At 36.9% G+C, this 23,494-nt stretch overlaps 1 protein-coding gene across 2 annotated transcripts in view; it reads right to left on the reverse strand.

The window, feature by feature from the left end:
* Positions 1-23,494, reverse strand: part of LOC121409992 (monocarboxylate transporter 13-like) — a 50,842-nt gene that overhangs the window by 16,976 nt on the left and 10,372 nt on the right. For both annotated transcript variants that reach the window (XM_041601792.1, XM_041601791.1), the window contains exons 2-4: positions 16,816-17,112; positions 15,585-15,958; positions 10,384-10,609 (exon numbers count right to left, since the gene is read on the reverse strand). In XM_041601792.1, the coding sequence (XP_041457726.1) occupies positions 10,384-10,609; positions 15,585-15,958; positions 16,816-17,112 (897 nt within the window). The remainder of the gene's footprint in view (positions 1-10,383; positions 10,610-15,584; positions 15,959-16,815; positions 17,113-23,494) is intronic.

A 23,494-nucleotide genomic window follows, 5' to 3' on the forward strand; every position in this document is an offset into this window, starting at 1 on the left:
TTTTGACAGGAGTATCTGGGTCTGTAATTTCGTTTTCTTGAGAATCTTTAAGTCTACTAATATTTTTCTTCTGCCAACTTGGATTTTCCAAATTACAAAAATACTTGGTATTTTAATCCCCTTCTTCTAACCATTTAACCCTTGATCTTATAATTAATCCTTTAGTTTCAAAGTCATAAATTTTGTTAAGCTTATCTAGGCGTTTTCTAAACTTAAAAGGAGTGCATTATCTTGAGAGCCTACAGAATTTGTATTGCATAGTTGAAGTTGAAGCGAATCAAAATATCAAAATATACCTGAAGAATACTCTCTGTGTCGAAATCCATCTCAATTAAAAGTTGACAATGCATGATCATGTAGATGCATTTAGAGTTCCAGTCTCTGTACAACCAGGGAAGTGTTCTACATAACACTTCCCTGGTACAACTGTAGGTAATCCGATTGTGATAGTAGCTCTGTGTTTGTATACCTACGCTAGGCTGCGTAGTCTAACGTTAGTCTATCATGTCTATGTTGCACGTTTTCGTGTATTAGGCCAAAACCCGGGCCAAAATAGGCTTAAGAAAGGAAACTTCAGGTAACAAACTGATTTTTTTTTTTAAGAATAGGTTCAGAAATATGTTTAGAATTACATACTAAAAGTCCTCATATATCCTCCTTGAGGGTTTTCCGTAATCCAAGATGGCGTCCAAAATGGCAGCTATTCACACAAAATCGACATAACTCACTCATAATCCACCCGAGACATCAAATTTTTGTGCATATTTCATGGATTGAAGGAGTAAAAAGAGCAATGATACAGGTAAGAGTGAACATAAGCAGACCAGTGTACCTAAAAATACAAGATGGCGTCTAAAAGGGTAGCCAAAGCCAAACAATTTACAATTCATCAAATACTTATGTTAGTTTATTTAATTTTGTTTCTATTCAATGGTTTTAAGGGTTAAGTAGTACATTTGGACAAGTTACAAGGTCATTCAGTGGTCAAGTATGTTAAAAATCCAAGATTGCTTCCATAAAAAAAGTTTTAAATGGCAGATATTACTTACAAATGGACATAGTACATTTATTATCTGCCTGGATATATGATTTTGGTGTCTAAACCATGGTTTGAAGGGTCAAAATACATAAGGACAGGTTAAAAGGACGCTCAGTGGTCCAGTATGTCCCAAAAAAATCCAAGATGACATCGAAAAGTGAAAATTGACCAAAAAAGGAAAGACGGCTTGTAAAATTGGAGTCTAAAATTGACATAGTTCGTCTAAAATCTGCCCTGGGGATAATATTTTGGTGTCTAAACCACGGTTTAAAGGGTCAAATAATACATAAGGACAAGTAAAAAGGACAGCCAGTGGTCCAGTATATCGACTACTCCAAGATTGCTTCCAAACATGGGGTCTAAAATGGCTGCTATTACATACAAATAGATTTAGTACATTTGATATCGGCCTGGATATTATATTGTGGTGTCTAAACCATGGTTTGAAGGGTCAAACAATACATAAGGGCAGGGTAAAAGGATATATACAAAGAAATTGGCATAGTTCATTTAATATCTGCCTGAGAGATAATAGTTTGGTGTCTAAACCATGGTTTAAAAGGTGAATACATAAGAAGATAAAAAGACAATCAGTAGTCCAGTATGTCCAAAATCCAACATGGCGCCAAAAATGGAGTCTGAAGTGGCTGCTATTACTTACAAAGGGACATTAGTTAATATTACATCCGCGTGAGAGATATTGTTTTCGTGTCTATAGTTTCCGGGATAGTTTCAGGGGTCAAATAATATTCTGGGACTCCTCACAATGATATGCAATTGTCCATTTTGCATGAAATCCAAGAGGGCTTCCAAAATTATTCGTCACAAGTGGATATTGTATGAATTAACACTATTTTAAATGATCGGAGTCTTTTAGAAGCCATTTTGGAGGCCATCTGGGATTTTTAGGCAAAATGGGCAATCGCAAATCATTGTTAACAGTCCTAAAATAGTATTTGATCCTTGAAAACATATATAGACATCACAATCAAATCTCTCAGGTGGATTTTTAATATTTTTTTTTATTTTTTCAGTCACAGGCAGTCACAGCAGTCAATTTAGATTTGTATTTCGGAAGCCATCTTGGATTTTTTGACATACCGGACCACTGGCGGTCCTTGTTACTTGTGCCAATGTATATTTTGCCTCTATAAACCACGGTTTACCCACTAAAATCATATCTGCCAGGCAGATATCAAATGAACTATGTCCATTTGTATGTAGCAGCAGCCATTTTAGACTCCATTTTTAGAAGCCGTCTTCGATTTTTGGACATACTGCACCACTGACTGTCTTTAACTTTCCTTATGTATTTCAAACCACAGTTTAGACAACATAATCATATCTCTCAGGTGGATTTTAATGAAGTATGTCCATTTTTTTTAGTAACAGCAGTCAATTTAAAGTTCATTTTTTGAAAGCCATCTTGGATTTTTGGACATACATGACCACTGTCTGTCCTTTGAACTTCCATAATGACCCTTTAGACAATGGTTCAGACACCAAAATATATCCCAGGCAGATGTCAAAATAATGAACTTATGTCCATTTGTAAGTAAAAGCAACCATTTTAGACTCCATTTTTGGAAGTCATCTTTGATTTCATGACATACTGGACCACTGACTGTCCTTTTAACCTGTCCTAGTGCATTATTTGACACTTTCACTCATGGCTTAGACACTAAAATATTATCTCACAGGCAAATAATAGATGAACTATGTAATTTTTAGACTCTTTTTTCATGCCGTCTTCGTTTTTATGTTAATTTTTCAGTAACAGCACTCAATTCATACTCCATTTTTTGAAACCATCTTGGGTTTATAGACATATTGGACCACTGACTGTCCTTTTAAAAACCCCTCAAACAACAGTTTAGATACCAAAATAACATCTCTCACGCGGATGTAAAGTCCCTTTGTAAGTAATAGCAGCCATTTTATACCCCATTTTGGAAGCAATCTTGGATTTTTGGACATATTTATCACTGACGGTCTTTGTAACTTGTTCCAAAATACTACTTTACCCTTAAAATCAATGAATAGACACAAAATTATAGATATTTACATAAGTAAAAGATTTTATTGTGGATTTTTATCCTTTGGTGGCCATTTTAGACATCATCTTCGATTTTTAGGTATATTTGCTTTTGTTTACTCTTACCTATATAAATAGCTCTTTTTACCCCTTTAAACCATGAAATATGCACAAAAATTTGATGTCTAGGGTGGATAATGAGTGAGTTATGTCGATTTTCTGTGAATGGCGGCCATTTTGGACGCCATATTGGATTACGGAAAACCCTCGTAGAGGATTTATGAGGACTTTTAGTAAAAAATAAGCTTGTTACCAAAATTTTTAAAGGTAATCCTAATGCTCTTGGCCTATATACCAACGAGCGTTGCTGTATTCGTGTATACCACCCATTATACCGGATATACTAAATATTAGGTAGGCCTTGATCAATTGCAAAGTGCTATTGTGATAATGGTTCATGGGAAAGGGATGGAGAAGAGAGAATTTGACTGAAGAGTGGTTAATGGGAGGGGGGGGGTAGAGACCGACCAGCATGGTAAGCATGTCGGGGGGGGGGGGTGTGGCTGAGAATATGTGTTACGTACTGCTATCTTGTTCTAACTTTTACTTATTTCTAGCCCCCATCCCTTTAGAAAACAAGCCATCTACCCCCCTCTCTCTCTTACACCCCTTGTCATAGGAAGATGTGAATGTATAGTATGCTTGCATGTTAATTTCCATTTCTTTTTATTGTTATCTCATTGCAGTGTATCCAGATATGCACACTATGCATATCTACACTTTTGCATTATAGGATTTTGAGCCCTACATTGCATCCATTGTTGAACCGATAGTAAACATTCAAACCTCGAATTTCCTCCTTATTTTTATGAAATTTTTAAAGTGCCTCTTTAACACAATTACGAGTCAACGGGAAATGAATTAGGCCTGTAAAAACTATTACATTGGCGACAGACCGGTGCGAGCATTGTAAACTGGTAAAATCCTTCCCCTTCCTTTTATTTCCGTGAGTGGAGCCAACGTAGTTCAGCTGAACAGTCAACAACATAGTAGACTTGTTAACTGCAAAAAAAGGGCTTACCGCTGCATTTTTGAGTACAAATGTCCCACTTGGCACAAATGTTCCTTGAGTCAAAAGAAAAAGATTCATCCAAACAGACACGCTGTATCTATGCAAATAAGCAAGTAATTTGCATAAATTTGCATATTATGTCGAAATAGTAAAAACAATTCAGAATAAATATTTCAACAGAACTGCCCTAAAATTGGAAATAAAGACTTAGGGTAAGACAGGGAAGAAAACTGTTATAAAATAATTGGGATATCCTTGTTTATTATTACCTAATTTACATAAATTATGCAAATTATAATTTAAAACAGAGTATCCTTTCAAGAATCCTGAACTGTTTTTATAAATAACAGCAATTAATATAAAATGTCAACATTCTACATGAAAGAGAATATATTAGCGAAAACATCGATATGCTTCATGACAGTATTAGTGTCTTAATTTGCTTAGAAAGAGGGCAAATATGTCAAAATGTATGACGTGATATTGCGCTAAAACGAGACCAAAACAACCGCTATGTCACAGTCACACTCACGAATCGGACAATAAAGCGATCGATGGTATGTCATTCGAGATAACACAATCTCAACACAATAGCTTCCATCGGCTTCTCGTATCGCTTTTGTTGGTGTGTCTGCCACACCGTAATCTGTGATACATACGGGCAAAATGCATTTCGGTATCGGTAAAACACTATTAATTTTGTTTTATTTGTTTCTAATTGGTTTCTCTTGGAAAATTTACAGGAGACATTGCTTTGCTGGTTACTGCTTAAATGAAGCTCTGGCACATGAATCATGACGAATGTACCCCACATCAATCCATATTTTAACTTTGTTAAAATATATGTCTTTTGGAGACCCCGAAGTGGCAAAACTGCATTCCCCCGCGGCATTCTCGCTACTTTACAAAACCAGTTTGACTTGTATTATCTACTTGGAAAAGACAGATGTATGAGACATCAGTGAACATGTTTCCTGAAGATAGTTTTTGTTTTATTATTTAAGCCTATACGTCCACGTGAGCCCTCCGAATTTACTCCATCCTCTCTCTGTATTTCGACACTAAATAAAAAAATATCGTGTTTAAAAAACACCGGCAAGGCAAGTTGCGTTTTTGGTATAATAAAGCAACTTTTATATCTATATTTCATATTTATCTATATTAATAAAATTATTAATGTTATTTTTATTATTACTATTGTTCTGCAGTTTGTAATAATGTTCTAGCACAGTAAAGGCTATAACCGAACAGGAGCATGCCTAAGGATACCCTTTTCCCTTTTGGTTTTATGTATTCAAAAAATAGTTTATTGTCTTTAGAACTCTTAAAAGATTACTTTTGTTTGTATCAGGGGCGGAAATTTCTCCCAAAAGGTAGGGGGGACAAGGGTCTGGAAAATTTGACAAGCAAAAAAATAAAACGCTATTACCTAAAATTAAAGGTCATTTTTGACGAAAATATATTTGACAAGCAAAAAAAAAAAATTAATAAAAAAAAGACATCTCGTCCCAAAACGTACGTTTTATTCCCATTTTGAGTGATATATTTCTTAGCATCACCAAAGACCAAAAAAAGTAGGGGGGAACATTTGATATTGTGTCCCCCCTACTATTTTGAGTAGGGGGCCACGTCCCCCCTGTCCCCCCTGGGATTTCCGCCCATGGTTTGTATTGATATCTTGGAATAGATTGAGGAGAAAATACTCTACAATTGACATGTAGAAGAGCTGTAGTACATTGAAAAAAAAGCCACACGTAAGCTCTAAAATACTCAAACCCCTTTATTGCTTCCACTCTATGTTCAGAGCCCATTCGGGAGAAAGATACATTTCTACTACACACAGTAAAGCCTCTTTACTTTCTCCTCTTGAAAAAAACAAACATAGAAGGCATTGTTTTATATCTCATAAAATAAGTTCGTGCACATGACGGTGGCCTGTCAAAGTTGCCCAACCCTTTATTTTGTTTTGACAATATATATTTAGAATATCGTCTAAATGAAGCCCTCATCTGGAAAAGGGCACTTATTAAAGGCAGCATCTACATTACATAGAGGAGGCCCTGGTACTTGGAAGCGTGGGCTGAAGCACAACGCAAGATTTTCCGGACGAGGGGGGGGGGGGGGGGGCCGGGGGGGGGGGTACTGCGCGTGTTATTCTCGATAGATAGCACCCCCTGGAATTCCGGCAGATGTAACAAAACGAAAAAAAAAGAAACGTTACCCCAAAAAATCATTTTGTAATGCAATCCTTTTTGTTTATTTCCTGTAAAATTTATTGATGTAAATTTGAAAAACGAAAAAGGTTCAATGTAAAACTTTGGTCCCAAGAAATCAAACAAGCTTCAGCCCCCTCTTCCAAGTGCCAAGGCCTCCTCTATATAATGTAGATGCTGCCTTTAGTAAGTGCCCTTTTCCAGATGAAGGCTTCATTTAGACGATATTCTAAATATATATTGTCAAAACAAAATAAACAGTTTTTGGCAACTTCGACAGGCCACCGTCACGTACACGAACTTATATTATGAGAAATAAAACAATGCCTTCTATGTTTTTTTTTTTTTCAAGAAGAGAACGCAAAGAGGCTTTACTGTGTGTAGTAGAAACAGTGGCGTAACTACGGGGGGGGGGGGGCATGGGGGGCACGTGCCCCCCAATCGGCTGGCCAAAAAAAAAGGGGGAAAGGGAGAAAAAGCGGGAGAAAGAGAAACGTAGTGGGGAAAGAAGAAATTATGCTCATTATAAATGTTATATTATATTATAATTATGTTATATTACATGAAAAAGCATTTTTTTTCAAACTTTATGAAACATTATTTGCTCACAGGGCCTATGACTTTATTGTTCCTGGTGCTCGCATAGACCGTTTAAAGAGATAGATAATCCTGATGTACTAAAACCTCCTGTTTTCAAATCAATACTGTACACCAATTACATTACCTCGCAATTCGAGTCATAATTTTTTCATGTAGTGACATTTGCTCTTTTTTATGACTACTTAAATTGATTGCCCTATTTAAGGTCTAATATAAAACATTTCCTGTCCGTGCTAACGTTCGCATTAGTTGTTTGGTGAGATGTCTACTCTTCAATGAATTTCTAAAATCAGTCCTTAAAATGTGTAGTTTTCTGATCTCAATATCAAAAATTTTCAGCTCGCGCTTCGCGCTCGCATCATTTGGTTAATGAAATACGTACAGTCTTAGTGAATTCCTGCAAACAAACAAGACTTAGAATGCCCCTCTTTAGGTCTGAATTTCCGAAATTTTCAGCTCGCGCTTCGCGCTCGCAGTATTTGATTAGTGAAATGCAAAAGCGATACGAGAAGCCGATGGAAGCTATTGTGTTGAGATTGTGTTATCTCGAATGACAAACAATTGATCGCTTTATTGTCCGATTCGTGAGTGTGACTGTGACATAGAGGTTGTTTTGGTCTCGTTTTAGCGCAATATCACGTCATACATTTTGACATATTTGCCCTCTTTCTAAGCAAATTAAGACACTAATACTGTCATGAAACATATCGATGTTTTCGCTAATATATTCTCTTTCATGTAGAATGTTGATATTTCGTATTAATTGCCGTTTTTTATAAAACAGTTCAGGATTCTTGAAAAAATATTATTTTTAAAATTATAATTTGCATAATTTATGTAAATTAGGTAATAATAAACGAGGATAGCCCAATTATTTTATGACAGTTTTCTTCCCTGTCTTACCCTAAGTCTTTATTTCCAATTTTAGGGCAGTTCTGGTGAAATATTTATTCTGAATTACTTGTTTTTCCTATATCGACATAATATGCAAATTTATGCAAATTACTTGCTTATTTGCATAGATACAGCGTGTCTCTTTGGATGAATCTTTTTCTTTTGACTCAAGGAACATTTGTGCCAAGTGGGACATTTGTACTCAAAAATGCAGCGTTCAACCTCTTAACAAGTCTACTAACAGAGACTAAAGCTTTTGGTCTATCTCGTCAAGAGCCTCAGCGGCGAGATCTTTCAGGGATTCAAAGCGATTTGTGGCTGCACGGGCCTAATCACAACCGGCAGGCCAAAGATATTCATTCGAGCCAACCCTTTGCTCAATTTTTTAATTTGATATTGCTGATTGACAAAAATGTATGAAAATTACTGACAATCCAACACTGACTCTAGGGAGGGTACCTACTGAACTTACTTTTTCCAAATTGGAAAGATATTTCACCACTATGGAACTATATAGAATTAGGGTCATTTTACTCTCTCAAGTGACGAATTTGGTCCCGTCAGGTGTAGTCTTCGTAAACGCTGATTTATTTTTAAAATGAGCCGGTCGAGGTACCCTTTTCTGGTCAGATATGGAATGTCAGACATTTATCCTCGAATTTCCTCCTTATTTTTTATGAATTCTTTTTAAGTGCCACTTTAACACACGAGTCTATGGGGAATGAATTAGGCCTGTGAGCCGTTGTGAGACGTCGACCAATCTCGCACCGAATTTGATTTTCTCAAGTTTGTCACACCTTTCATGATCACTTAGCCCGGTCACTTAGTCACTATAAACGGATAATTGCAAATATATTAATGCCGACGACATACATGTGAATTTTCAATTGGATACCGCCATCTTGAGTCCTCTCAAAAAGCGACTTATATTGTTGCAAAGTTATATGTCTTACTACGGAGTTTTCGCAAACCTCTACAACGCGACATTAGAGTCCGGTAACACAAAAGTTAACGATTAATCATAGACTCAATTTTCTAGATTTATTGTACATTATAGTCAATACAATCCAACGTAGAAAACTGTTCTACAATCATTGGTAAGCTTTGTGTTACAGTCCGTACAGATCTTGCTTTTTGCGTGTGCAATTCTTTCATACGATACCAGCACGCCGTGCCATGCCGAGTAATTTGTCTACCTGAGTTCGCGGCGGGACTGTACTATCATGACTACAGCTGGCTGGAGACATGCGAAATGTAGATTATGACATGGATAAGAAAGTGGTTTTTCAAACAAATCGAGTACATATTGAGTGAGGAAAAACTTCCTGAATTAAGACTATATAAATCATTATAGTCCATCGAATCGATGTTGCATTTAATGTGGATTATTGGTGGATCACTGGAAATTGATTCCATGGGTCAGATCACCTCTCCTGCTGAACCATTTAGCATGCGCTTATATGTACACAGCATATGCAATAGGCTTATTCGTCTGAAACCCACCCAACTTTGCGTTTCCCCCATTTCCCTGCTCCTCCTACACAAATGATTTGCCTCTAACACACAATGTAATGGGCATTATGTATTACTTCCCCCCGAAATGGGTGATTAGATTCAAATTTTCGGGGGGAACCACTTCCATTGACGAGAGGATACCAGGCGCGACCATGGGTTTTCGAAAAGCACCCTAAACAAGGGAAGCAAGTTTTTTCCAGATTATGAAAATGTACCCTTTAACAAGAATTTGGCTTGTGAAACCCTACAAGACTTGTATTGGAAATAAATCCCCTTTTCAGTATTTTAAACATCGTTTTTGACACCCTAAACGTTACATTATACGCCTACGTAACGTACTTGCCCACTCTTTCCTTTTTTACGCGTGGTCGCACCTGGTATCCACTCGTCAATGGAAGTAGCCCCTCCCCCTCCGGGCGGCTTCTCGAGCTCTGGGAGGAACCAAGTGTGGCTCTGGAAAGTCGTCCTAAATCGAATATGTCGCTGTTACCATAGTATTTTGCACACGAACCACAGATTGATGTTTCCGTTGCAGATGCAAAAGCTTAATAAAATCGTCAGGTCATAATTTAAATTGCAGGGCAGCCTTTTACGACGGGCCCAAAAGTCTCTTCCAAAATCGTCGTAAATAAGCGTTCGCGTTCTGTAACGAAAGGTCAGGAGTGTTTGTGACGGACGGACATTTGGATCCCCTAGTCTCGCCTTCATCTCTAGTGGGCAAGACAAAAATGAGATGTGCGAGTGCTGCATTATTTGGTATCAATTGATTAACTGAACATGTCTTAATAAAAAAAAACAATTAATGCTAAAAATCGAACTTTTCTTAATCTCTTTAAAGAAAAAACCTCAAGTGGTGTACAAAGAGAGAGAGATAGACGGTGGTCATTGACCTCAAGCTTTACTATCAATTAGAAACAAGGAAAAAACGAACTAATAAAAAGGGAGAATCATGAAATCATTTTCTGAGGGCGAGGCCGTACAGTTTTCAACTCCAATATAAAACACTCATAATTACCGATTGAAGTTATGAAAACCGCTACAACAGATTTGATGTACATTAATGTAAACATGAGTCCAATCCCACTAAGAGATGCGATGTGGAAGAGAAAGAGCCTCGGGAACGGAATGTAATCTGCTATTAATGAAATAATTAGTTTTCCCGCTAAGTCTGAAGCTCCAACAGCGGTCGTGGCAAACGCAGCTATCGATTCATCAAACCCCATCGTCAATAGCAATTTTACCTGCATGGGAGAAAATAAAATAACACTGTTCATGTTTGACTAAAATAATGCTCACAACCCTAGACGGTTGTACTTTTAAATGTTTTGTATTAAGTCAATAATGTATTTTCATATAAATTCGATTTTATTTCAATTTTGTTCAAAGAAGTTACATTAACAGGCATAAATATGGTAATCGAAATAGAGTAATACAACCATATACATGCCTAGATAAAACTACATGATTAAAAATGGAGATGACTGCTGTATAAGAACCTAGAATGTTCGTCTTGACAGCCACCCCAACATAGAATCGTATATAGGAAAACAATGATTGAGGAGTCATACATCGCAATAGTTTGATGGCAAAAAGCAAACATAACAAAATAAACTAAAATATGAATAGAACAATAACACAAAACTATCAAAATATAAAACACGCACAATTCGAGACAACACTGTGGAACATAGATTTACATATTGTTCTTACGTTTGAGTCATTGGAAATTATATATTTTTTGGGGTATAAATATATTTGCATATAGTTATATCTGATGACAGAGAGTGCCACATTGTCGGAGCTTTGTATCTAAAAGAATGCATTTCATAATTTGGCAATAGCATATCAATTTTATTTCATTTTATTTCTGGTATGATAACTATGCACTGTACAATTTAATTTCAAGTTGCATTTCATAACTCACAAGTAAATCCGTCAAAATATACATGTCTCGATACTGGACCAAATAATTTTGGTCTGTTAATTAGGTCTAACGTCAGACCAGGACTTAGGCTTGGATAGTGGCCGTATTCGATCTCTGCCTGATGGGTTGCAAAAAAAAGTTGGGTCGGATTTGTGGATATCGTATAATCATTTTATATTTACAAACTCCAATCTACACTGGAAGTGAAAATTAGGATTGCAACCTTGAACATTTATCATTGCTCAACTGCCTTGGTGCCACATCAATGATAGATCAAGTCCATGTCTGGCTACGTCGAGTCGCATGCGTATTCTTATTCCGACGACGCAAGTCATGAATATTCATATTGGTTCCACAACTGCGGTGGGAAAAATTATTTCGCGTCCCGGGTGGGAAGTTTCGGTGCGGCCATGCCAAAAGATAAAGGTATTTGCTTTTGGTGTTGGCTGGTGTATTTTTGTATAGGGGCAGTGAAATATATAGCAGAAAAACGGTAATACCATGTCATTAGACATTGCATTTTTATTGATGTGTTAAGAACAGGAATCATGATCACCTGTTGTCTTGCCTTTAAAAAAACCCCTTTAATATTCCTAAAATAATATTCTACACTCTTTCTAGGAGTTCTCATCATCCCTAAAAAGTAGTAAAATTGAACAAACGAAAAAGTACAAGCAATTTAGCACACAATGTGATGGGCATTATTTTTTTCTTTCTCCCGAAATGGGGGATTAGATTCAAATTTTCAGGGGACCACTTCCATTGACGAGTGGATACCAGGCGCGACCATGGGATTTCGAAAGCACCCTAAACAAGGGAAGCAAGTCTTTTCCAGATTATGAAAATGATCCCTTAACAAGCTTTGGAAAATTGACCGAAAATACGTACCTTTCCTAACAAAATATATCCCTTTTTAAGTATATCGTTTTTGACACCCTCATAACCTTACATATACGTAACGTGCCAACTCTTGAAAAGGATATCCCTTCTTACACATGGTCGCGCCTGGTATCCACTTGTCAATGGAAATGCCCCCCCCCCCGGGCGACCCCTCGAGTTCTGGGAAGAACCAAATGTGACCGTGGAAGCTCGTCTTTAATCGGATATATCGCTGTTACCATACAGTAGCAACCAGATCGAAATTTGCACACGAAACGCAGATTGAATGTTTCCGTTGCGGATGCGAAACGTAAAAAAAAATCATGTCACAACTTGCATTACAGGACAGTGTTTTGCGACGGGCCCAAATAAAAAGTCTCTTTCAAAATCGATATATACCGTCGTAAAGTCCGTTCGCGTTGCACAGCGAAAATGTGGAGTAGCAAAATCGAATGAGGAGAGCTGTACAGGTGAGGGTGGAATCCCTCTCGCTTAGCCTGGCGGAAATCATCGGATATAGATGGAAAGCGCCACCACCACAATAAACTCAAACCAACCGACAAACGCCGCCACAATGCGTTAGTCTTCGCCAGATCAAACGTATCGCTTACGTTCAGCATAACAGCAAAGACAATAACTGCAGCTTCCGCCTAGATTATAGGCTAATAAAGATGGGGAACACCTCCATTGTAGACAATTTTTAGGCCACCGGCATACACCATAGCTCCCCCAGTTCTTGTCTATTTACTTATTCATTTATTTTTATTTATTTTTTAATTTTTATTTATTATATTTATTTATCTATTTATTTTATTTCCCATTATTATTATTATCATTTTTGGGGGGTGCTTTTGTCATTTCTCCATGTGTTCTTCCTCAAGGCCCCTTTCCCCTCCACGACCCCTACCCCACCTAACCACCACCCATAAACCCCTTTCTACATCTGCATGAAGAAGTTTTGGTGAATCTTGGATTTCAACACATACAAACGTGAAAGGTCTGAAGGGTGAGTGAAACTTAACACATCGAGATAATACATTGTTAACAGACTTACATCACGATAGTGTACAAGTTCAGACCCCTTAAGATTTATGAATTCATTTGTTACATCTGGCGGCTACTCCCCACCACCAAAAATGTCCTGCAATATTTTTCAAAAGACCCTGATGCTAAGCAAGACAATTTCCCTCCGATTTTATGAAAATTGGTTACCTTCTCAGTTAGACAGATGCCGCTGCCACCCATACTAGAAGTACAATATTCAATGCTGAACAAATCCTCTCATCCTCTGGGAGCCTGAACAAGGCACAGCGAGAAGAGGGATAAGTCTTGAAGAAAGACTCAGGCCTTGATAGGATTAATGAAATGAGGACAGCCATGCTGGATAGAGAGGTCTGGATCGAAGCGCTTTTAAGTTCATGGTACCTGAGATAGCATAGGCTAAAGTCTTGTCCTGCCCGCAAACTTACTGACAGACTGACAATGCATTCTTTAGACAAGACAGTAGTACAAGAATATAAATATTTGAGGAATAAATATCAAAGCAAAAGAGGATAAATGCCTAAATGCTTTAGATCTATGTAATTTAAGTAACATAAAATGATCAGATAACCTTTCCGGCTATGTCATTTGATAGCTGATGGAAGAATGTAATCGTATTAAATATAACTATAAGTTTGCCACATTATATTTAAAAAAAAAAAATTTAAGTACAGAAAGTCCTGTTATAATTTCATGGTTAAAGGATATCATGAAATAAAGAAAAATAGATAATTGTTTCAGTCTCATGATTTACTTTGATTTGAATATGAATATGTTCTACAATATAAACGAAAACTGATGTCAACACAGCCCAGTTTTTATTTAATTTCATCATCCACAATACAACATCGTCATCACCATCATCAAAATCATCATCAGGGGCGGCTGAGGAAGTTGAAATTGGGGGGCACAGGGAAAATAGGCACTATATACACCCACTCTGAAGAACATATATATTTACCATCAGATTAAGTTATTGCCTGACGTAGCTGTTTTTTCGTGGTAATGTATGTTGAACAAACCCTTCTTGAAGGATATTTATGAATATTAAATCTCAAGTATATATGCATGCAAGCTATGTATTCCGAGAGAGAGAGAGAGAATGAGGGGGGGGGGGGTTGAAATCCTAAGTAGTAGAACTTGCTTAGTGGTCTATTCTGGCGCTAATTACTAGAAAATCATCGTCGGAAAATTCCCTCACGAAAGATCCCTTTTATCGATTGATGAGAACATCATAGGATCATGTTATCACAGAAAAATGATGGAGAGAGCAATTTCGGCCTCCCAAGGGCACTGTATGGTGAGAGACTAACTTAATGCCCTCTGTAGGTATGACATGTATGTTAGATAGAATTCATCCAATTCTGTATTTTGTGTAATATATACATGTATGTGGCCTTTGAGCGGCGTAAAACAGAAAATGAATAGAATGGAAATACTTGACGAGAAGACATACATACCAAATATAAGAGAATAAACTTTAGAAACGAAAACGATTAAAAAGAAACGTTACATTATCAAGAGCGTTATCTTTTTTTAAATAAGTGTTTTTGCTGTATGGGAAATTTTAGGGTCAAGGGTGTCCCCTGCCTCTATCGATTCCACTGCCTATGCAGAAAGAAAACGGTGCTAATTGCAATTACTTTACATTGACAGATTGAAAATTTGGAGAAACTGGAAAAGAAAAGTTGCATTTATCAGAGGAAAATAAGGGCATATTCAAATTGGGCAAGGGGCACACTGAAGAAAAGGAATTCCTTGTGAAAAAATGAGCTACACTGTAAAAAATTGAAGTGCTAATTTAGCACTTACAGTGATTGTATTGTGTGACTGCACTACGAGTGCTGATTTAGTCATTCAAATTTGAACTAGAAACTCAGCACTCGTAGTGCAGTCACTATACAATCACTATAAGTGCTACATTAGCATTTCATTTTTTACAGTATAAATGAGGCAAGAAACACATCTAAAAGGGACTGTTCGATTTAAAAGATGCACTTGCGAGAGTGGAACGCTTTATCAGGAAAACGAATGTATATCGGGCATGAAAAGAGCGGTTAGAAAGAGCAACTTATTTGGTATACGAGAGTGGGCATTCTAACATGTCGAAGATAAAAAAGGGGGCACTGTAAGGTATATTTATCTTGGGTAAAAAGGACACTTTTTAGTGCTTCAAGCATGGAGGGGGGGGGGGGAAGCACTCTTCTCCCTGCCCTGATGATCACCACCATTATCATCATCAAATACTTCTCATCTCATCTTAGTCAAGGTTCCTTCACTTACCGCGGGGCAATTATAATTGACTCAGTCACATCATGAGTTAGGCTAATTAGTTCTCTTCATATAAAAATGTATAAATCTTTGCTACTTACCCAATAAAAAAAGAAAAGAGATGTGGACATTGCTGAAATAACTATTCCAAAGAACATCATCCAAAATTCAGGAAATAGCAACAAGTCGTAAGGATTTCTTGAAAGTTTGTTTACGTAAGATATGTTCGAAGACTTCTTAGGGCCCATGGAGATGGCATTTTTACAAGTTGCGTTCGTTGTTTTGAGAAGAGAAGCTTTTGTTTCTGGGTTTTCAGCAGGTTGTTTTAATTCAAGAGATTCCTTGACAGGTTTGGAGAAAGTTGCGCTTGCAGCATAGCCAACGACAAGAAGAATAAAGCCACTTATTCTCAAAGTGTTACGCCATCCCACATCTGACACGAGCTTATATGTGATCGGGTTGAACACCAGCATGCCTTATAGAGAGACAGAGAGAGAGCGAGAGGGGGGGGGGGGTGTCAATTATTATAATCTATTTATTTATTTTGTACATATTCATTATGAAAAATTTTATTATCATTATTATTGCTATCATCATTACTACCATCATTATTATTATGATTGTCATTGTTATTTTATTTTTTTTGGGAGGCGGCACTTTCCCTTCATAGATATAACGTCCATGTAAAAAGAAAAGAATGGACTATACTTGCATTAACAAACTCGATTTAAAAATACAAATAAAATACCTAATATGCATGTAGATGAGATGGTCTGAGTACCGGGGGGGCACTTCCATCTACGAGTGGATACCATGCGCGACCATGGAGTCTCGAAAAGCACCCTAAACACGTAATTTCCATATTCTGAAAGTGCACCACTTAACAAGTACTGGCGTGTGAACCCTATACCCTTAACAAGTATTGGAAACAAAATGATACTTCTCTGGAATGAACCCCTAAACAAGTACAGGAATGTCTTATTGTTACGGGTCCTTCGGTCGTCGGCTTTACCTTATTTGGTTTAGTACGACCCCACTTTCTACACCTCGCGCAAATCGGACTCTAAACACGAAGTGTTGGGGCAAAAAGGATATTCTTTATAAAACATTTTAATTTTGTTTAATCATCCCCGCAAATTCGACCCTAAACACGTAATTTTCATTGCGAAATTTCACTATTTTTGTTTTTTTGACACCCTTTACACGTTACGTACGTAACGTGCCCTATCGTGAAAAAGACATCCTTTTTACGTGTTTTTTTTTGTCGCGCATGGTATCCACTCGTCAATGTAAGTGCCCCCCGGGTCTGAGTAAAACTGAAGTTCAAATTACCAGCCGAGGTTCCAGCTACTGCCACAGCAGTTGCTCTCGAACAGGAGTCTTTCGGGAACCAGTCAACAATGGCAACCATTCCTGATGTTACGGAAAAGGCCGAACCGAACCCATATAAAATTCCGAACGTAAATATCATCGGAGGATAGATGGGCATCACTGAGGTGACGAGACAGGCGCTAAAGCATAGAGATACTCCCATGAACGCGACTAGCTGATGAGAAGTCTTCTTGATGATTTCATCCGCCAGTACAGCCCCTATGAGACTTAGTCCTGTTGCAATAGTGGGAACCCAACCTACAGACATGATAAAACAAAATTTAAAATTTCTTATCACGGCAATCCTCTGGAGGTGTGTGTGTGTGTATAAATATATATATATATATGAATATATATATATATATATATATATATATATATAAATGTGTGAAGCTATACATGTACAACAGCTTTGGCAACTCTTTTATTTAAATATTGTAAAGAAATGGATGAAGAGAACAATGGTAGACGTAGCTTAAATCAAGGTTCCCCAGAGCTATCTACCCTTTGGAAAAATTGGTTATGCCGAAAAAATGTCTCTGCCGGGAATCGAACCCGGGCCCCCAGCTTTGAACGCCGGTGCCTTAACCACTAGACCACAGAGACGGGCTAGTGGATAGGCCGACCGAGATCCGATTGACCGTCAGAAAGACAGATTTTCGACACTATACCAACTACCTTTGTCGGGTGAAGGTGGGTTTTGAACAATGACAAGCCGTCATGCCTCAGCTAGATCAAAGCTATTGCTTCGATACAGTACACGTATGTGAGAAAGTATATACAAATGTGTGAAGCTATACATGTACAAAATTGTTCAAAATTGTTCAAAACCCACCTTCACCCGACAAAGGTAATTGGTATAGTGTCGAAAATCTGTCTTTCTGACGGTCAATCGGATCTCGGTCGGCCTATCCACTAGCCCGTCTCTGTGGTCTAGTGGTTAAGGCACCGGCGTTCAAAGCTGGGGGCCCGGGTTCGATTCCCGGCAGAGACATTTTTTCGGCATAACCAATTTTTCCAAAGGGTAGATAGCTCTGGGGAACCTTGATTTAAGCTACGTCTACCATTGTTCTCTTCATCCATTTCTTTACAATATATATATATATATATATATATATATATATATATATATATATATATATATATATATATATACAGTATATATATATATATATATATACAGTATATATATATACATATATACATATATATATATATATATATATGAACGTATGACCGTATCCTATCTCGTCCTTTCCTAAAGAACGAGATAAAAAATGAAGAAAAAAAATAATGGATAAACACGGAAACTTCTCATGTAATTTTCTATTTCATTGTGTAAAACAGCGCTTTGGAACTTTTATGTAATATCGGTCATTAGTATAATTACTGATTTGAATAAGGGCCTACAATAATACTTTTTCAAAAAGTCACTTCATGCATTTTCCATTTCTAAATCTGGTAATATCGATTAAGCCTCTTGATAAATCAGATCAAATTAATGTCAAGTATTCATACCGGAAGAAATGAATCTTTATGCTCTTCCACATCCTATAATTTTGACCCAAAAAGGTATGGCAAAAGGAATTAAATCCAACAGGCTGATCCAAGTGGGCTGAAAGGGGGGGGGGGGGTACGCCTTTAGCGGGTCTCAATTTTTTAGGGCCAGGCATGGAGAACAGGGCAAAATTTATTTAAAGCTACAAATAAGCAAAGCACAAAGTTTACAATCTAATTTCGTAATTTTTCGACATTTTTGCATACGTTATTTTAAAATAGGGCCTATTTATCAAATTGCACAATTTTCTTTTCCATTCCTAATTTTCTCAATTTTGGGGTCCTTAATACATAAATAAATAGGGCCCAAATAAATCAGTGATCGATACTCATAATGTGGTAAAATGAACGGGGTATATACCCTATGCACTTAATAGTTGCAGTGAAGGGCAATTTTCAAAAAGATAATGCCATGTAGGCCTATAACATAAACATGAACATTTTAGTTTACCCTGGCCTGGACTTTCTTTCTCGCTCCATCTGTATCTAACGGTTTCTGAAATAATGGTCTCATTATAAATAAAAATTAACATTAAAATAGATTCATAATGCCAATGACCCCCCCCCAAAAAAAAAAAAGAAAAAAAGCCATCAGAGAAAACAATATTTGTGTCAGTCAGCCCCCACCAGGAATACCAATGACACTCATGAAATGGAGAGAAAAAAAAGGGAAGAGAAAAAAAGAGAGGGAGTGATGTTGATATTGTAATTTCCAAATAACAAAATCATAAATAGATTTGAAGTTACATCGATCGGAGCCAATCCGTATCAAGCAAATTGGATACATCGAGCTGACAATCCCGTGAGAACAACAGATAGCAAATAGTCTAGGTGATTGACCAGTGAAAAAATGTTCGGAAACCAGTACAAGCATGAAAATTGGCACAAAGGTAGAGTAAGTTATCCTAAACATCCTTAGCGGGGGGTGCCAACGTGAGTTTCCCAAATATAGCAACGGTTACTAGGTAACATATTTACCTGAGTAATCAAGCTTTATTGGGTTTGAAGAACAGTTTTACAAGCATTATGTCACATTAATTTTTATCTAAAGCATATTTCTCTGTATCACAACAGTTTTGATCCATTCATTCATAGCAACGGTTTCTAAGGGTCCCTTTCGATAGCAACAATAGTATATCATAGTTCAGATCATTATAATTTACTCAGAAAAGCTCAGAAATTAATTTTGGCCCATAGATTACTTATGTTATGAATGTTTCAACAGCACCAAAGATTTCGAATATTTCCTCAATAACCAATATAGGGTGTTTTTATGATTATAATATTTGTGAGCCACCACATATTTTCTACTTAAGCAGTGATACATTAATCACAACAACCCAGGAACATGCACACCATGTTTATCCGCCCATGATAAGTACCAATTACTAAGTAACATGTTTTCTGCAACCGTTTGTTAAAGGCCGTATGGTAAGATTATCAATGCGTTTAAGAAGTACTCGTACTAGTAGATGCTTAAAAACGTAAAACCTTGCACAAATTAAACTACCTCATGATATGGTTTATATTTAAAAAAAAACGGTGTCTATCATGTGTCCATGGGGTCCATATCATTGGCATAATGATACTTGTTGCATATTAGAAAATTCACCTTAAAACCAATCTTTCTCTATTTGGAAACCATATTTATCAGGAATTAACTTAAACATAATTATGTTAAAAAATTAATGATTGATCAATTCATTTGGCGTCTCTCATAGTAAAGGGTTATTTGTTAATGTTTTTTTTTTATTACTATACATGTATAGATACATGCTTATCAATGAATGGTAATAGACCTCATGATTACTTATCTGACCGACTGACAATAAAGGTAGAATTGATCGACACTGTCTTGTATTATCAAGAATCAAAGGTCGAGAAACCATTGACATTAAATTTGTAGCTACCTATTTTCCAAGGAGGCCCTACTTATCACTTTTTTGACCCTGTATATCTACAAATGCCCTTGGAATGAATTCCACAAAATAAATATTGAACGAGAGGTCACTCTTGTAGAAGAACGGTTACAAGAGCTGACCAGGAGGTCAAGGGTTCTCATAATTAACTTAAACATCTCTGATCTTGGAGAGGTGAAAGAACTACCGCCAAGAATTGATTCAGTCAACTGATTTCAAAATAATTTAAAACACCAAAATATCGCCAGAATGTAATTTTCCAAATGAGTGCTTGCATAGATACCATTTTATACATTGCTAACAGTATAGTCGGTCGCTTGAAAGGCCTTGGTTTTACCCATCCCTTCCGTAGCCTACAAGGAAGATATTACTAATTGCTGTTTCCAGACCTATTGCTCCGTGCAGGAGTTGATTTTGACTTGTCATTTCCGTCTCCAGGTGTTTTGACTTAGATCAATCCTGCGCAGCTCCGGGATCTATCATGAAGTGAAAGTTCCTTTTCCAGGCGTGTTGGCTTGCTGCTACATGATCTATGGTGTCTTCTGCAGAAGTTAATTTGGACCTGTTGTTCCGATTCCAAGTTTTTTTTAACATTGATCAATCCTGCAGCTCTGGCATCTATCATGACGTGAAAGATCTTGATTTAGACCGGTCAGTTCCATTTCGAGGCCTGGATCCTGCAGCTATATGATTGATCTATCACGACAAGATCCTGCAGAAGTTGATTTGAACCTGTCAGTTCTGTTTCAGGTGTGTTTGCCTGGATCCAGCAGCTCCGTGATCTATCATCACTTGAAAGCTCTTGCAGAAATTGATTTTGACCTGTCAGTTCCGATTGCAAGTGTTTTGAGTTAGATCCTGCAGCTTCAATATCTATCATGACTTTAAAGATTTTGCAGGACTATACGCAGCTGACTTTGTCACATACATGTGAAGCACTTGTAATATCAGGTTGTCTGGACGTTATCCATACTCGGCCACAGAACAGTAGTATTTAGTTCTGATATTCTTCTTCCTTCCACATGTATACCTCCAATACTTCTTGACATGTCTAGATCATATAGAAATGATTCTGCTGGTGGCATTATCACTTTGTCTCGCAATATAATGTTCCTTTGGGGAGAAATGTTTCTTATACTTCGATTGATGAAAAATTCATCTTTCCATTGATAGGATGTATTTTTGCATGTATTTCTCTGTTGCCTCTAATATTCTTTGTCAAACATAATGCATGATTCACCATGTTCACAGTGGCTTTGCTTTCCCCTACTTATGATTAACCAAGAAAGTCTTAACTTAACGTCATCATCTAGGAATTGCTGTAAGACATCGGTATATTATGCAAATGACTCTACTGCCCAGCATTATAATCAAATAAAAAAAGATGCATACAGTGGTATTGCTTCTAAATCTTAAGTAAAATAGATGCTGAAATATAATGGGCAATGAAAGAATCTCAAGCAGGTTTGAAGCCAAACCAACACCTTAAAACTGCTTTCTATTTTCCAATCATACTTGTTGATGACCTGTTACAACATATAATATATTGCAGTCTATTGCTTCGTCTACATGATTTGTAGGATGCGGCGTATAGTTTGTGTCAATAAGCATGATAAGGCAGAGATCTTCATTTCTCTCAAAAGATTTTGTTGTATAATCACCAAATGTACTGCTTCGTTTCCGGCTTAGTTACATATTTACAGGTATAGTCAACGACGCTTGTGCTGTTTCAGGTCTGCTGACAATGCTTCAATGCTATATACAGGGAACATAGTTTACAGTCAATGATGCTTGAGGCTGTTTCAGGTCTACTGTACATTCAAGTCAGTCAATGATATCAAAACCTTACTGACAAGTAAGTGTGTGGGCATTACTCGACATTACATCCAAATGAAGCGATTAGTTCATATCAATAAAATTTCAGCTTCCCTTCGCCGGTGTCCCATGCCACATCCACTACAATACCCTGTGTCATTTTTATAACAGGAGAGATCTTGTATAATTGTTTAATAGTAAGCATATTTAATGACCCAGTAATGATTTTTTCTCTGTGTTAGCTGTGTCATGTATGAGTAAAAAAAAGTTTGAAGAAAAATGATGAAATTATGTACACCGAAATTAGGTTTGTAACGTATATACGATTATTATGCAGATTATTTTGGGGACTGTATCTGAACTCTTTTTGTATATTATGAGATATTCATTATAATTCCAAATTTCATACTTTGACCAATTTTCTTACCATATTCTCATTAAAATAATTTTTTTGGACTGTATCTGAACTCTTTTGTATACTATGAGATATTTATTAGAATTCCAAGTTTCATACTTTGACAAATTTTCTAACCATATTCTCATTAAAATATTATGTCTAAATGTTGTATTCAGGAATATTATCTATAGTTTCTACGGAAGATAAAAATTATGTTGCTTAGCAACTGTTGCTATACATGGTTGGAATGTTGCTTGATATGTCATTGTGAAATTGGCGCTTAGAAGTCAAAATATAGAATTAGGATAACACTTCCAAATTTGTGGTTGCTAAGGTAAATAAGTTACCTAGCAACTATTGCTATACAAAGAGAGATCAGGTTGGCACCCCCAGCTAAAACTGTTCAGCACTATTTAGTCTACCCGTCAGCCAAATTTCATGCTTGTACTATAGTGTGAACAATTCTTGCTATATTTTGCACCGATCATCTACACTAAAATGCACATGTACATTCACGTCACATGAATGAGACTGTGAAAGTGAAGACAAAATGAATCACGAGCTCGGTGACAAGTTTTCGTACTCAGCATTGTCTCATAGGACGTACTTGAACCTGATTGAAATATCATTTAAATCAATTTTCATCAATTCTTCGAAAATGTATACTCCATAATTTTCGAGAGACTACATTAGCACGGTAAAATCCCGGGGTAATTAAAATCACCGTCTAGCATGTCTCTCCGATCATCGTAGACACGTTAATGAATATTCATGATATTTGTATAGTGATCATAGTGCGCATGTGCAATGAGGAAAAATAATTTCGCTGGGGGGGGGGGCTAGATAGGGTTAAACAATTGGTTTATTTCTGGCTCATTCATGGTCTAAGTAAACGTGGTAACTATTGTATGACCAGTCATATCCGATGCTGATCATGCTGGTTTTGATAAAA

This window comes from Lytechinus variegatus, chromosome 3 (assembly GCF_018143015.1).
Source record: "Lytechinus variegatus isolate NC3 chromosome 3, Lvar_3.0, whole genome shotgun sequence".
Lineage (NCBI taxonomy): Eukaryota > Metazoa > Echinodermata > Echinoidea > Temnopleuroida > Toxopneustidae > Lytechinus > Lytechinus variegatus.